This window comes from Esox lucius, chromosome 14, assembly GCF_011004845.1.
Source record: "Esox lucius isolate fEsoLuc1 chromosome 14, fEsoLuc1.pri, whole genome shotgun sequence".
In the NCBI taxonomy this organism is placed as follows: domain Eukaryota; kingdom Metazoa; phylum Chordata; class Actinopteri; order Esociformes; family Esocidae; genus Esox; species Esox lucius.
In genome coordinates, this window is record NC_047582.1 from 19,824,393 (window position 1) to 19,840,774 (window position 16,382).

Consider the following 16,382-nt stretch of genomic DNA (forward strand, 5'->3'; position numbering starts at 1 on the left):
GGAAGGAACTACAGTTCATGAAGTGTCATGAAATAGTCATGAAATATCCCAGTATTTCAATATCTTAAAGCAATTTAAACCCATGACTGAAAGCCTGTGTTATCATTCACAGCCATAATATGACACCATAACAATGTCACAACTGTCGGACTTTCTGCAGCTGTTTCTCGCACTGGGCCACATTGGTGATGCCAGGCCCATGCCGGGGGCTGTACGTGGAGGCTGGGCCCCAAATCAATTGGTGTCCAGCATTACGGGCGGCTAGACTGCAAAGTGAATGGGCTTGTTTGAATGTCAAAATGGGTGGTGTCATGTCGTGCCTGGTGGGCCCGGTTTGGGGTTATCTTCAGATGGGGCTGCAGTGTCTCTGGCCCCCCCCCACCCCATCCCTGCCTAGTTTCACGCCATTCTGGTTTTGTAACGGGGGACTGTGGTCAGTCAATTCTGTCTCAGACCCAATTTTTTATGTTTCAGTAGTTGAAGTGATTGAGTTAAAGGGTGCTAATGAGTCCTTTTCGATCCAAGGAATGTTCAACGATCTGACTTAATGGTCATCTGAACATGCAAAAACACTGATGTGTCTCAAGAAGCTCTTGTACTTTTATAATGTTCACCCAGCACATACAGAAGAGGAGTCTAGCTTCTCCTATGGTTTCTTCCTTGGTTCCGACCCAACAAGGGTTTTTTTCCCTGCCCAGTGTGCATCAACTCTTGTTGTTGCTTGCTCCTTGGGGTTTCAGTCTGGCGTCTGAAACAGCACTTAGTGACAACTTCTTATGTAAAATGGCTTTATAAAATAAATTAGATTTATTGATATGGATGATTGTGTTTAGAAGATGGCTTTTACAGGTATGTAATAGCTTTTACGGGCTGTTAGGCACTTCTTTTAAGCAACTTATGAAGCATTTAATGGATAGGTTGCTGATTTGTAAACCCCCTGAAAATCATGACTTAACCTGATAATGTAATAATGAATTAATTGATTGATTGAGGATCTGCCGTACATTAATTAATTAAGTTTGTGGTTAACTAAGTCACCATGTTTTCTAACCACACTGTCAGCTAAATGTTTATCAATAACATTTTCATCAACCTGTACCGTGAAATGATAACGTCACCCAGAGGACCGTAAATACAGTTTATTTATTATTTAGCAGTAAGGAGAGTCTGGGACAGCCTCCAACAATACATTACACATTGCATTGCTGTCAATTGCATTCCACCATCCAAAACCCCACTCTCACAGACAGGCAGAAAATACACACTGTAGGGATGATATGACCACATTTTGTAAGCATTTAATCTTGATGGTGATGAAGTAGTGCCCTGAAAGATATATTGTATTAAGCACCTTGTTTACAAGCTCACTGGATTCGTTCATGTTGGGCTTGTGTTGCAGTTTGTTGAGTTGAGGTTTTGTTAGACGGTTGTTTGGCTTGTTGGGTCTTGCCCTTTCAAGCTTTTGGTTTTTCAGGTTTTTCTTTCTTCTCTTCAGCAGCTTTTTCACTCTTTGGCTCTGTCTTGGGAGTCTCGGTATCACCATTCTCTTTTTTGGTATCTGCTTTGTCATCTTTCTTCTCCTCACTTTTACCTTCATCTTTATCATCTTCGTCTTTGTCTTCTTCATCACCCCCTTCTTTATCCTCTTTCTCTGTGCCCTGTCCTTCTGTGCCTTCCACTCCATCCTTGTCCCCACCCTCATCCTTCTCTTCCTCTTGCTCTCCATCCTCCTTTGCAGCTTCTTCCTTTTCTTCCTCTTCATCACCTATACCAACGAAGAATAATTAGGAATATGGGAATCATTTTGTTGTTAGTGGACTGGTTTCAAACTATTTCAACATCTATGCAAAGCATGAAAATAATATGATCAATATTTACATTATAGCTTTTGCCTTTAGGGGATAATATTAACATTGTAAATATTATTTTTAGTGGATAATATTAACATTATTTAACATTTTCCTTAGGGGACAATATTAACATTATAAACATTATCTTAAGTGGATAATATTAACATTATAAATGTTATCTTTAGGAGATAATATTAACGTTATAAACGTTGTCTTTAGGGGATAATATAAACATAATAATAAAAAGTTAACCTTCTTCATCCTTAGTCTCATCCTTCTCGCCTTCCTCTTCACCATCCTCCTCTTCTTGCTTTTCTTCCTGTTCTTCCTCCTTCTCCTCCTCCTCCTCCTCCTCCTTCTCTTCCTCCTTCTCTTCTTCCTTCTCTTCCTCCTTCTCTTCCTCCTGCTGTTCTTCCTTCTCCTGGGGTGGGCTGGCAGACTCCTGTTGTGTTCGGCTGGCAGAGATAATGTCATCTCCAGAGGCAAACGAAGAGCTGAGGAAGCGTGAGGTCATTAGGTAGGGGGCACTAGAGGTCATGCTGGACTGCATGGAGAACATGGAGCGGCCGAAGGAGGGAGTGGCTGACAAAGTGTGGCCATAGGCACTGGACATAACCCCAGACATGCCCACGTTGAAACGAGACTCTTCCCCCTCCAGCAGCTTCCTGTAAAAGAAAATGATCACAGGAAGATAATGTTTTGGAATAAAAGCCTAAAAAGCCTGGACAGACATCCATACTATTACTTTTTATTGGTTTAAGTTGTAACTCTGGTCAGTGCTCCTTATGGAGTCCTACCTGTAGGCAGCGATCTCAATGTCCAGGGCCATTTTCACATTGAGCAGGTCTTGGTAATCCTTCATGTAGCGAGCCATCTCCTGCTTAGTGGCCCTCAGCTCATTCTCCAGCTGGCTGATAGTGCCCTACAGGAGGTAATGTTAGGAGGTAATGTGACGGATAATGTCTGTTCACAGTGAGTTACAGAAGTTCAGGGAATTTGCCTAAATGCATTAATGTGACCGCGTGTGGCCAACATTTTATAAAAAAAGATTTGTATGGCATATTTTAATCTCTGATAGTCTGATCTAATAGTTATTTACCTATTGATAAACCGTTTCTAAACCTGCAATTATTAAATAACTGTATACACTTTATTCATTCTGAAATATAGCATTGATTATACATTTGCTGTATAATTGTATCTTGAGATTGTAGCACTAACCTGCATGCTGTTGATTTCAGCGCTCTGCTTTTCCTCAATGTCATGCAGTTGTTTCTCCAGAGAATCGTTGAGGCCTCTGCAGGCATCAATCTCCAGCAGCCGTGCCTGGAGCTGTCTACGATACTCCCCGGCCTCGTCCCTGGAGTTCCTCACTGCGTCGCTGTGCTGGGCCACGCTAACTGTCAGGGAGCCAACCTTCCCGCGGAACCATTCTTCAGCAGACTGCATGTTCTTGGCTGCCAATTTCTCGTACTGGGCCCGGATGTCCCTCAGAGCCCCAGACAGGTCGGGCGTGGCGGCCTCCATCTCGACAGCCACCTGTGCCCCTAGCTGTGCCTGGGCCTGGAGCTCCACCACCTCCCCCTCGTGGAGCCTCTTGAGGAAGGCCAGCTCGTCCAGCAGGGTCTCCACCCTCTTCTCCAGCTCGGCCCTGGCCAGGGCAGCCTGGTCGGCCCCGCGCCGAGCATCCAGCAGCCTGCCCTCCGCATCCTCACGGGCCACCACCTCCTCCTCGTAGCGGCCCTGCACGGCGCTCAGGGCCTGCTCCAGGTGCTCCCTCTGGCTCAGGGCAGCCTGCTGCTCCCCACGCGCCTCCTCTACGGCGGCCCTGAGGGCCCGCACCTCCTGCTCGTAAATGGACCTCAGCCGGGAGGGCTCGCCGTGCCTCTGTCTCAGGACCATCAGCTCCGCCTCCAGGGCGTGGTTCTGCTGCTCCAGCTCCCGGACCCTCTCGATGAAGCCAGCGAAGCGATCGTTGAGGTCCTGCAGCTGGACCCTCTCCTGGGTCCTCACGGTGCGGAAATCCGAACTCACCTGGGCCGCCTGGCTCAGCTCCAGCTCCACGGTGGAGGAGGTCTGGGAGGAATGCAGAGCGCGGCCGGGAGAGTAGTACTGCAGACGGGAGCTTATGGAAGACAGGGGGGAGGCATGGGTGGATCGTGACCTGCCCCTGGTCACCACCCCTCGGGGTGCTCCCTCCGTGTACCAGCGACGGTAGGAGGAGGAGTAGTACGGGTCAAAGCCGAGGGAAGTCATGGCTGCTCTGTCTGGCTCCTTCTGAATGTGTCTGCAGGGCTCAGGTGAAGAACCCACACTGATGCAGCTGCAGTGAATCCGCCTCTTATAGCAGGAGGGAGAGCTCTGACGCAAGCGCTTTCCCAAACTCTGACTATGCAGGATCAATAGGCTTACACTGCAACACAGAGAGAGTGAGAGAGAGAGGAGAGAGAGAGGGAGGGAATGAGGGGAAGGACAGGGAGGGGCGTGGAAGAAGCTAAATGGATGCAGGGAGTGTGCGGGTGGTTTTAAGGGCAGATTAATATGTTTCTAGTTTAACTAGCTGTCATGCGACATAACTCTGACAGCATTCACATGTAATGTAAAGAAATGTGGAGTTAGATAAACCATCAGGCTATTGAAGTTTGTCATGTGCCTACTATCTGCAACATTTTCAAAAATGAATAGTTGCATGAGACAACTTGAGTTTGGACTCACTTGAATGAAGGTCCCTCGGTCCTATCTGCAGGGTAAGAGAATGGGCAGCAGCAGCCTACAGTTTGTGTTCCTAACAAGCTTCTCATAGAGTGACCCAGTACCACCCCTGCTGGTCAATATAAGAGCTGCCCCATATCTGCAGAAAACCTTCAGCGATAAACACAGCAGACATGGCTGGAGGAAATGGTCAAATTTAAGATCAAATAGGTTACAAATTGCCGAAATATGACCAAATATATGGTCAAATACATTATAAACCGGAATGCACTGATGTGTTATCCCTGTATTTAATTGAAAATAGCACAAAAAAAACATAACAAATGTTGAAACTGAGAAATGTAATAAAAATCCATGCCCATTTTGAATTTAATGCCACCAACACATTTCAAAAAAGGTTGGGACAGGGGCTTTTTTTTTTGCAACTATTTTTTTTTTGCACCCAGACTCTTTTACTACGGAGCTATGCAATTGCAATATGTGCAGAATGTGGTTAGGCATTGCCTTGCTGAAATAAGCAAGGCCTTCCCTGAATAAGACATCATCTGGATGGCAGCATATGTTGCTCCAAAACCTGCATATATTGTTCAGCATTAATGGTGCCTTCACAGATTCTGATTCTGGCCTTTGAACTGTGTGTTGATAACATGCCGTAAGGTCCCTTTCCTCCTTAGTCCGGAGGACACAGTGTCCAAGATTCCCAAAAATTATGTGAAATATTGATTTGTCGAACCACAAGACAGTTTTCCACTTTGCCTCAGTCCATCTTAAATGAGCTCGGGCCCAGAGAAGGTGGTGGCGGTTCTTGATCTTGTTTGTACATGTTTTCTTCTTTGCATGGTAAAGTTTTCACTTGCATTTGTGGATGCAGCGACGTACTGGATTCACAGTGTTCCTGAGCCATGAAGTGATTTCCACTACAGAATCCTGTCTGTTTTTAATGCAGTGCTGCCTGAGGGCCCGATGATCACGGTCATCCAATTTTCAGCCCTGTCCCTTGAGTACAGAGATTTCTCCAGATTATCTGAATCTTTTAATGATATTATGTACTTTAGATGAGATCTCTTTGCAAAGAAATGTTATTCTTAAATTGTTTCACTATTTGCCTGCCTGTGCAGTCTTTCACAGAGTGGTGAACCCCTCCCCATCTTTACTTCTGAAAGTCTCATCCTCTCTGGGATGCTCTTTTTATGCCCAATCATGTTACTGACCCGTTGCCAATTAACCTAATTAGTTTGAGATGTTCCACCAGGGTTTTTTTTTAGCATTACTCAATTTCCAGTCTTCTGTTGCCCCCATTTTTTAAGCATGTTGCTGGTAACAAATTCAAAGTGGGCATACATCTTTTAAGAAACAATAATGTTTCTTAATTTCAACATTCAATATGTTGTCTTTGTACTATTTTCTATTGAATATAGGTTTTAAATGATTTGCACATCACTGCATTCTGTTTTTCATTACATTTTAAACAGCATCTCACCTGTTTTGGAAACAGGGTTGTAGTTAACTCACAAGAGAAGCAGAGTATAGAGGGAACCATGACTGGTTTTGACTGTAACACTGTACTGCCCGCCGTGTTGTCGACTGACATTCATTTCTCCTGTTCCTCCCCCTGCTGAGCGGATGGGGGGATCCGTCCCAGATTGTCAGCTGGGAGAATGGTTAGCACAGCGAGTTAGCATCTATTTCAGCATAGTGAGTATGAATAATTCACCTGCATTGGCAGTGTGGGGATCTGGTGAAAGAGCAGGCTTGTGAGAGTCCATGCTCAGGTGCAAGTTAGCTGTTATTACAGCGGTACATTTTAGAAGAGTTTAGGGTTTTTGAGTATGTTTTGTTCATGGATATGCTGCTGATAAGAGTGAGAGATGTGTCAGTCAGAGATCTAGCCGGAGTTTAGTGCTGTATATGAAGGTGTTGTATTGTGGATATGGGGTGCTGGATACAATATGAAGGTGTTGTATTGTGGGTATGGGGTGCTGGATACAATATGAAGGTGTTGTATTGTGGATATGGGGTGCTGGATACAATATGAAGGTGTTGTATTGTGGATATGGGGTGCTGGATACAATATGAAGGTGTTGTATTGTGGATATGGGGTGCTGGATACAATATGAAGGTGTTGTATTGTGGATATGGGGTGCTGGATACAATATGAAGGTGTTGTATTTTGGATATGGGGTGAAGGATACAATATGAAGGTGTTGTATTGTGGATATGGGGTACTGGATACAATATGAAGGTGTTGTATTGTGGATATGGGGTGCTGGATACAATATGAAGGTGTTGTATTGTGGGTATGGGGTGCTGGATACAATATGAAGGTGTTGTATTGTGGATATGGGGTGTTGGATACAATATGAAGGTGTTGTATTGTGGATATGGGGTGCTGGATACAATATGAAGGTGTTGTATTGTGGATATGGGGTGCTGGATATAATATGAAGGTGTTGTATTGTGGGTATGGGGTGCTGGATACAATATGAAGGTGTTGTATTGTGGATATGGGGTGAAGGACACAATATGAAGGTGTTGTATTGTGGATATGGGTTGCTGGATACAATATGAAGGTGTTGTATTGTGGATATGGGGTGCTGGATACAATATGAAGGTGTTGTATTGTGGATATGGGGTGCTGGATACAATATGAAGGTGTTGTATTGTGGATATGGGGTGCTGGATACAATATGAAGGTGTTGTATTGTGGATATGGGGTGCTGGATACAATATGAAGGTGTTGTATTGTGGATATGGGGTGCTGGATACAATATGAAGGTGTTGTATTGTGGATATGGGGTGCTGGGTGCTGCCTCATGCTGAGTCATCAGTACAGTCACACTCCACCAGGAGCTCCTCCAAATCATCCACCACTCCCATCCCAGCCTCCTCCCGTCTCTCTCAGTCCCCTTTCTTTCAACTACACAATTATTTTACCCTACTTTGTTCCACCCCACCCTCTCTGTATCTCTCTCTCTCTTTCTGTCAGTCTCTCTCTCTTTCTCTCTCTTTCTGTCTCTCTCTCTCTTTCACTGCAGTATCCTCAGTCTTTGGCACTTCAGTTTTTTTGATACTTCTAGCTTGCTGCTTTTTATATGAATATACAGGATCACACAAGACTGAGTACACACCTCACATTTTTGTAAATATGTGATTATATCTTTTCAGTGAAGAAATGACACTTTGCTACAATGTAAAGTAGTGAGTGTACAGCTTGTATAACAGTGCAAATTTGCTGTCTCCTCAAAATAACTCAACACACAGCCATTAATGTCTAAACCGCTGACAACAAAAGTGAGTACACCCCTAAGTGAAAATGTCAAAATTGGGCCCAATTAGCCATTTTCCCTCCCCGGTGTCATGTTACTTGTTTCTGTTACAAGGTCTCAGGTGTGAATGGGGAGCAGGTGTGTTAAATTTGGTGTTATCGCTCTCACACTCTCTCATATTGGTCAGTGGAAGTTCAACATGGCACCTCATGGCAAAGAACTCTCTGAGGATCTAAAAAAAAGAATTGTTGCTCTACATAAAGATGGCCTAGGCTATAAGAAGATTGCCAAGACCCTGAAACTGAGCTGCAGCCCGGTAGCCAAGACCATACAGCGGTTTAACAGAACAGGTTCCACTCAGAACAGGCCTCGCCATGGTCGACCAAAGAAGCTGAGTGCACGTGCTCAGCGTCATATCCAGAGGTTTGGGAAATAGATGTATGAGAGCTGCAGAGGCTGAAGGGGAGGGGGGTCAGCCTGTCAGTGCTCAGACCATACGCCGCACACTGCATCAAATTGGTCTGCATGGCTGTTGTCCTAGAAGGAAGCCTCTTCTAAAGATGATGCACAAGAAAGCCCACAAACAGTTGGCTGAAGACAAGCAGACTAAGGATATGGATCACTGGAACCATGTCCTGTGGTCTGATGAGACCAAGATAAACGTATTTGGTTCAGATGGTGTCAAGCGTGTTTGGTGGCAATCAAGCATGGTGGTGGGAGTGTCATGGTCTGGGGCTGCATGAGTGGTGCTGGCACTTGGGAGCTACATTTCATTGAGAGAACCATGAATGCCAACATGTACTCAGACATACTGAAGCAGAGCATGATCCCCTCCCTTCAGAGACTGGGCCACAGGGCAGATGAACAATGCCTTGTTAAAGACGCTGAGGGTAAAGGTGATGGACTGGCCAAGCATATCTCCAGACCTAAACCCTATTGAGCATCTGTGGGGCATCCTCAAATGGAAGGTGGAGGAGCGCAAGGTCTCTAACATCCACCAGCTCCGAGAAGTTTTCATGGAGGAGTGGAAGAGGACTCCAGTGGCAACCTGTGAAGCTCTGGTGAACTCCATGCCCAAGAGGGTTAAGGCAGTGCTGGAAAATAATGGTGGCCTCACAAAATATTGACATTTTGGGCCCAATTTGGACATTTTCACTTAGGGATGTACTCATTTTTGTTGCCAGCGGTTTGGTTCATATATTTTGTTGGTAGCAGGGGCATTGATTTGACCCTGATGTTTGGGCTCAGACTCTCAGTTTACTAGGTTTCAGACTGATTCAACCAACCAGAAAACCATGTGAAATCTTTGTTTTATTCTCAGTTTTTTGGGGGCACAGGGAGCAGTTTGAAGCTATGTTTTTGAGATCTTCTACATAATACCTTGCTTTTCTATTTCTATATGTTGTGCGAATGCTGCTGTATATGTAAGTTTAACAATACATATTTACAAAAAAATTAAGTGGGATGTCTTACAGCTACATAAACAACTGTAGTTTTATTGTAGTGTGATATGCAGGCTAGTGGTAGCCTGTTCAAATAAGTGTTGTATACATTCCTATATATGATTCTCCCAATGTCAAACCATGTTGAGGCACAATGTTATAGTCTTTTTCTCTCAAGTCACTGCTAGCTTAGTATAGTTGCCTGTCTCAGTAATGGCTTGGATAAAGGTAGTCCTTGGCCAGAGGAAGTAAACTAGTTTCCCCGGGACATCCTTTCACTGTTTCAGTTGTTCCTCTCAGAAACTCTACCGACACTTTATAGAGCCATAGAAGCAGCAGCCTATTCTGATCTTTACACTTTTATTCCTCAGCGCTCAGTTTAAAAGTCATGTTACTATTTTAGCTCAAACCATGACCTCTGCCATATCCCTCCACTTCTGCCCAGTATGGCTGAGCCTGGCTGTCCATCACAGGGTGAAGTGCCGTCATTGGTGGAGAGCAGTCAGAGCCCAGCTGCTGTGCAGGGCCACATTCCAGGGTTCTATAAAAAGAGTGTGTCAAGAGTCTCTCTGGGCTCACAGTCGGTTTCAGAGTGTGTGTGTACCATAAGGGAGGGTGTCTTGAGCGTCTGGTAAAGGAACCTAAAGAAACACTGCAAACATGACCGCCGTCCATAAGTTGGTGATCGTCCGTCATGGCGAGAGTGACTGGAACCAGTACAATAGATTCTGTGGCTGGTTTGACGCGGACCTCAGCGAGAAGGGTCTGCAGGAGGCCAAGAGTGGTGCCCTGGCCATCAAGGACGCCGGCATGAAGTTCGACGTCTGCTACACCTCCGTGCTGAAACGAGCCATCAAGACCCTGTGGATCATCATGGAGGGCACCGACCAGATGTGGCTTCCCGTGCATCGCACATGGCGCCTGAACGAGCGCCACTACGGCGGCCTGACCGGCCTCAACAAGGCAGAGACGGCTGAGAAACACGGAGAGGAGCAGGTCAAGATCTGGCGTCGCTCCTTTGACGTTCCTCCTCCCCCCATGGATCACGACCACGCCTACCACAAGATCATCAGCGAGGTACGAGCCGTGGGTTAGGTTGGTGACGTTGGTGTTGAGGCGTAGGAGGTGCTAGTACCACACAGAACAGACTTGAGATTCAAGTTTTAGGCGTGTAATTCCTAAAACATGATTTGACTTGTTTAAAACTACTCCTAGAATTTGCACATTTTAAAAGGAGCCCAGACAAATCAAGATGCTCACAATATCCTACAAATCTTTGTTGAAGTCAAACAAATTAATGGAACAGCTTTTAATGCAATTGGATGACTTGATGAATGTCTACATATACCGTCCAATATCAACGTATTGCTTGAGTTACTCAGCTAAGTCATCTGCCCCTGGGTTAGTGAGTTGCACGTATCCCATCATGTTGTGAGGGTATATTTGATCATTGTAGCTTAACCTCCTGTTCCATCCTCCCACCAGTCAAGGCGCTACAAGGACCTGAAGGCTGGTGAGCTGCCCACGTGCGAATCCTTGAAGGACACCATTGCCCGAGCTCTGCCTTACTGGAATGATGTCATCGCACCACAGATCAAGGCAGGCAAGAACGTCATCATCGCTGCCCATGGCAACAGCCTCCGCGGAATTGTCAAGCACTTGGACAGTAAGTATTAGGGTGACCTGAAGATAGAGTGGGAGGGATAGAGGGGAGACAGGGAGAGGACATCGAGAGAGTGGTCAAACAGTGAGAGAGGACAGTTACAAGGATGTGGGAACGTTTAAAATGACAGAGAGCTCTTGAAGGAAAAAGCTAGAGTTCAGGTTTCACAAGGCATGCCCAGGAGGGTGAGGTCAAACATCACAGACCTAACAGACGCATAGCCCGTGATCAAGTCTGCACTCTGGATCCAATGGTAATACTAGTTCTGATCCACTGATAATGTTAAGGAATGGAACACTGGAGTGATACACCGATAATACTAAAGGAATGATTCACTGAACATATTAAAGGAGTGATACACTGATAATATTAAAGGAGTGATACACTGACAATATTAAAGGAGTGATACACTGATAATACTAAAGGAATGATACACAGAAAATATTAAAGGAGTGATACACTGATAATTCTAAAGGAGTGATACACTTACAATATTAAAGGAGTGATGCACCAACAATACTAAAGGAGTGATACACTGATAATACTAGTTACTATAGTATACCAGATGCGTCCTGACATGGATATAGAAGTGCACACACATGCACGGACAAACTATTTCAGATCATAGGGTTTTATAAATAGCCAGCTCCCTGGAGGTCAGACGGCACAGTGGAAAAGGCCATGGACATGGTTACCATTACAGACACGACCTTTCTGCAGAAAGGTTTTGCATTCTACAGGAGTCTCTGGAACTGGGCGATGTAGACTAGGTTGCAAAAGGAAAGTACTGTACTGAAAGGACTGTAACTTAGCTCTCTGTGGGAGTAGGGAGTGACATCTCTCAAAATACATAAATGTAGCTTTTCTTAAGAGCTGGATAGTGGTTACTAGTATAGAAACATATCAGCCTTCCAGGTCCTGTACTGACCTTGGAGAAAAATAACAATCCACAGGTTGAATACACACCTCAGTTGAGCTCAAAATGAACCATCGGTATGGATTTCACCGCGCTAGCCTCTTCTTACATCTTTCTCTCTGTCTCCTCAGACATGTCGGATGCTGCCATCATGGAGCTGAACCTGCCAACAGGTATCCCCATTGTGTACGAGCTTGACGCAGACCTGAAGCCTGTCAAACCCATGGCGTTCCTCGGAGACGCAGAGACCGTAAAGAAGGCCATGGAGGCTGTGGCTGCCCAGGGCAAGGTTAAGAAGTAAACCGGCCAGGATGGTTCAACAGGAGAGAAAGACTATGACTGTCCCACCCCCTCCATCCCCGCATTCACCTGCAGTGCATTCCATCCTGGTTGTGGAGTGTATCTGAGAGGGAGCCACATATAACCCAGATATAGGGGTGAATGTTCCATAGAACTGTGCTGGTGGTAGCAGTACTGCACAAGTCCTGTCTACTCACTCAAACACACAAACACACACACTCTAGTGGAGTGTCACAGGCCCACTATAGGTTTGGGGGAGCCCTGTCCTAAGGGCACCACACTCTGACACAACAAATAAAGAAACCACCATTTTGTGTACGCCTGTTTCTACTTTCATCCCTTCGCACCTGTTTTTCATGTTGTTTTTTTCGAAAAACTAAAACATGTGGTCCTTCTATGTGCATCCTCCTCCTCTCCTGTTCCTCCTAGCTTCTCCTCCGATTTACTCCTCCCTCCCACTTTCCCCATCCATGCATCCAGGGGTATTTCATTGCTTTCAGCGGTGCAGTGGCGGGGTGTGGCAGTGTAACGTTATCCAGAGGACGAGGCGGAGTGTGGAGGAGAGAGAAGGGCTGGGTCAGAGGGTTCGTTTTGGCAGCGTTCCCATGGTGCAGGAGCACCTCGTCCGACTCCCTCCTCTCCCTCCTCAGAAGAGACACTACGCTGGCTGGGGCTGGTTTGGCACTACAAGGGCAGGTGCCGGGGGAGAGTGTGCGCACGTGCGTTTGTGTGTGTTTGTGCGTACGTCTGCGGGCGTGCACGTGTATGTAAAAGGGGTTTAGGGGATGCAAACCAAGACAATGTGTGTGGACACATCCTAAACAGTTGTGGTGTCGGGCCCCTAATACATACCAGTTACAGATGTTATTCTAATCCTCAGAATGAATAGGTCCGTCAACTAGCACCACTAGCAACTGTCCTTGGGTTGATGAATTGGCCGGAGAAGAGGGCAGTAAAAGGAATTACAGTACCTTTTTATTAAATTGAACATAAATTACATTAAACGTGGAGTAGGGGCAGCAGTTTATCAAGTACTATTTTGCACTAACTACTCCAGACCCCAAACGGAAGGATCTAAAATCTCTAAATCGAATTACACTTCCATTACTTTAATGAGAAATTCTTCCATTAAATTTTGAGAAAAACCAACTGGTTATGAGACAAAAAGCCTTGAAATTCTGTTTTTTAATGGGGTGTTTACACTGACAAACAAATTAAGCTATTGCAGTAAAACTTTCTTAAATAACATAGATGCTTCAGGTCATTGTGAGACCAGGGTTGAAGTCCTGCTTGAGGATTTTCTGAGGCATCTCACACAGAGCTGTGCATTTGGCCAGCGCTATCCAGGGCTGTGAGGTTAGGAATTGAGTATTTTTGCCACGTGTCGTCTCGCTCTAGCCACTCCTTTTGCTGGTTTGGGCCACTTTGAGCTGGATCATGGTGGAAGGCCAGATAGCGCTTTCCTTCCAGCATGTGAGGATTCTTGTCTAGACTTCCTGGTTAAGTGAGTATCATGATAAGAATCAGAAAGGCATCAAAGGTGTTTGGGAAAGACACAACTAATCATCCACTGTCCAGAATTCACTGGAGCTGACTAAAATAAAGCATGGCCTCAATCCCAAATTTCATGTCACAAAATAGGGGACAAAAAAAAAAGGATAAAAGTAAAAAGGATTTGTGTAGCATAAAATATCTGTTCTACTTTGCATTGAATATAATGCTTAATTTAAAGTAACAATCATTCATCCACATAATCATAAATCAAGACAGAGAATTGTTTACTTTCAACCTGTACAGTATCAGGCCAGATCTATGTAGAACAGCTTGTGCAATCCTTGTAGTGTTATTATAGAAATGAACTGCCACACCACCATTGTTTATTCTATCTCTAGAAGATGGTACCCTCTAGCGGTGAGAATAAACATTACAGCTGCAGCATACTCCAATGAGACAATACAGACCTTCCAATTTCATGTAATCTTCCTTCCAATGCAGAACAAAATGCATTCAACTAATATTATTGTTTTGCAAACTGCCGTTTTTCTTGTTCAAACGACCTTCCCTTTGTCTTCACCTAATTGAATCAACCAAGATTGAATGGAAAGGCTTCAGTGACCAAAGGGACGAGTTGCTTAAGTAACCCCTTGGTTAAGTTTTCTAACATAATTTGATTATTTAAGTTCCCATGTGAGGACGCAGAAAAGGAAGTATCCACAAGGGAGATCTAGACCCACAGCAACTAAAAATAATTATCTGAAAAGGGGGGGTGCACATGTATATCAGACCTAAAAGGTATTATCAGCAATTGTTTGCTTCATTTACTCTTATTTTACAAGCTAAGTCTGACTAAGGACACATTCTCATTTACACAAATGACCTGGGAGCAAATTACAGTAGTGAGTGCACACATTTTCAAACTGGCTCAAAACCACTGCAATTCAAAGGTTTGGGGTCACTTAGAAGTGTCCTTGTTTTTGAAAGAAAAGCTATTTTTTTGTCCATTAAAATGATAGCAAAGTCATCAGAAATACAGTGTAGACATTGTTAATGTTGTACATGACTACTGTGGCTGGAAACAGATTTTCAATGTAATATCTGCATAGGCATATAGAGGCCCATTATCAGCAACCATCACTCGTGTGTTAATGGTACGTTGTGTTTACTAAGTTTTTCATTTTAAAAGACTATATCATTAGAAAACCAGTTTGCAATTATGTTAGCAACACTGAAAATTGCTGTGCTGGTCTTTGACAACACTATACATTAAGGTTGTCCATTGACAACAGTATTCATGAAGGTTTCTTTTATAGAATAGAAATTGCAAAAACAATTGCACAAGTTCATACCAAGTTCCAAGATGGCTGTGCATTGGATTTAGAACAGCATGCTCAATCAGTCATCTAGTGTATGTAGAAATCATTGGTATAAACCAGTACTTTTCAGCTGCAGACACAGCAGCCAGATCTGGGCTGTTCATTAATTACTGTGTCTGTGAAAAAAAAAGATCTCACCAGAAACAACCAGATGGTATGTGCCAAAATGAGCCCTCATTCAACTTTCTAGTCAACCAAGAGATCACTTGCAAGAGTATTTCCTATTAAAAACATTTTTTTTAAACACACAGGGCAGAGAAATGTAGAAAATAGAAGAGGACGTGATGCAGGGTCCACTGACACACCCAGCTTAATGTTTCCTTTGTAAATAAAAACACATGTTTTTGCTACATAAAACAGACAGAGTTAATTTGATGGAATGCAACTGTGTTATAAAGTTTTTGTGTTCTTGTACGCACGTTGTCTTGGTTATCTGTATAAGCACTTAAATGTATGACAACTGTAGAAATGGCTTTATAAAATACATTTGATTGTTTGAATTTGATTCAGTTGTATATTTCTTGATGCAATGAATAACCCTTATGAAACTGAGCTTTGAACAATATTTAATTTAAATAAAAGTGTTATTTCAAGACAATGTTTTTTTCCAATCTGGTTCGTGTAATAATGCAGTATGTTGAATAGCCCTGGCACAAACATTACCATGACTCGTTTGAATAAATCCCAGTCTAAATGTTGACATCCAAAATGAATGTTGCATGTATGTCTAACCATTTCGGTCTGCATAACATAGCTGCAATAGATGTGGAGAATCTGCGCTTCAGGCGCATAAGGGATTCCACATTCCAAGGTGAGGCTGATTTAGGCATTAGGGATGTGTCTTTACATGCCTGTATGGAAGGTAGATGGGCCAGAAAAAAACGCTCCATTGTGCTTGAACTTCTCATAGGCTAATGTACGACAGAGGAGCATGCACATACCCACAAACCTATATACAGAGCTTAGTTTGACCTGAGTATTTAGGCCTGCCTGAGACATCCTGTTTTTCTTCGCCTGGAACATTCTTAAAGCTGGAGGCGTGAAGTGAAACAGAGATACTAAACTTCATGCAACAATGAGGTTCACACTGACACACAAAGGTTGAGTTATGCATAGGTTAAAAGACTTCTGTGGTATCCCTATGAGAGATTCCATTCACCACTGTTTTGAATTCAATCACTCCCTACACTAACTGAGACAATAGTCAGTCAAAAGCGCCACATACAAAGCCTTGCGGTCTACCCTTCAACTATGAAAATGTTGCATACAGTGTTAATGAAACTGAGACACTGTAACCTATTCAAATAAAAAACAACCTTTCACCTACCAGGGCCATGTCATTTGCTGGGTAGTATTTACA

At 44.0% G+C, this 16,382-nt stretch overlaps 2 protein-coding genes across 2 annotated transcripts; one reads left to right on the top strand and one right to left on the bottom strand.

Moving 5' to 3' along the window:
- Nucleotides 1–1,124: 1,124 nt before the first annotated feature.
- On the bottom strand, nt 1,125–4,184 carry nefla (neurofilament, light polypeptide a). The gene is made up of 4 exons (XM_010877916.3): nt 3,072–4,184; nt 2,648–2,772; nt 2,103–2,515; nt 1,125–1,765 (listed from the first exon to the last, which is right to left on the bottom strand). The coding sequence occupies exons 1-4, from the start codon at nt 4,104–4,106 to the stop codon at nt 1,455–1,457; spliced, it is 1,884 nt and encodes a 627-aa protein (XP_010876218.2). The 5' UTR covers nt 4,107–4,184; the 3' UTR covers nt 1,125–1,454.
- Nucleotides 4,185–9,832: 5,648 nt separating this feature from the next.
- On the top strand, nt 9,833–12,467 carry pgam2 (phosphoglycerate mutase 2 (muscle)). The gene is made up of 3 exons (XM_010877918.4): nt 9,833–10,347; nt 10,756–10,936; nt 11,981–12,467. The coding sequence occupies exons 1-3, from the start codon at nt 9,931–9,933 to the stop codon at nt 12,148–12,150; spliced, it is 768 nt and encodes a 255-aa protein (XP_010876220.1). The 5' UTR covers nt 9,833–9,930; the 3' UTR covers nt 12,151–12,467.
- Nucleotides 12,468–16,382: the final 3,915 nt, after the last annotated feature.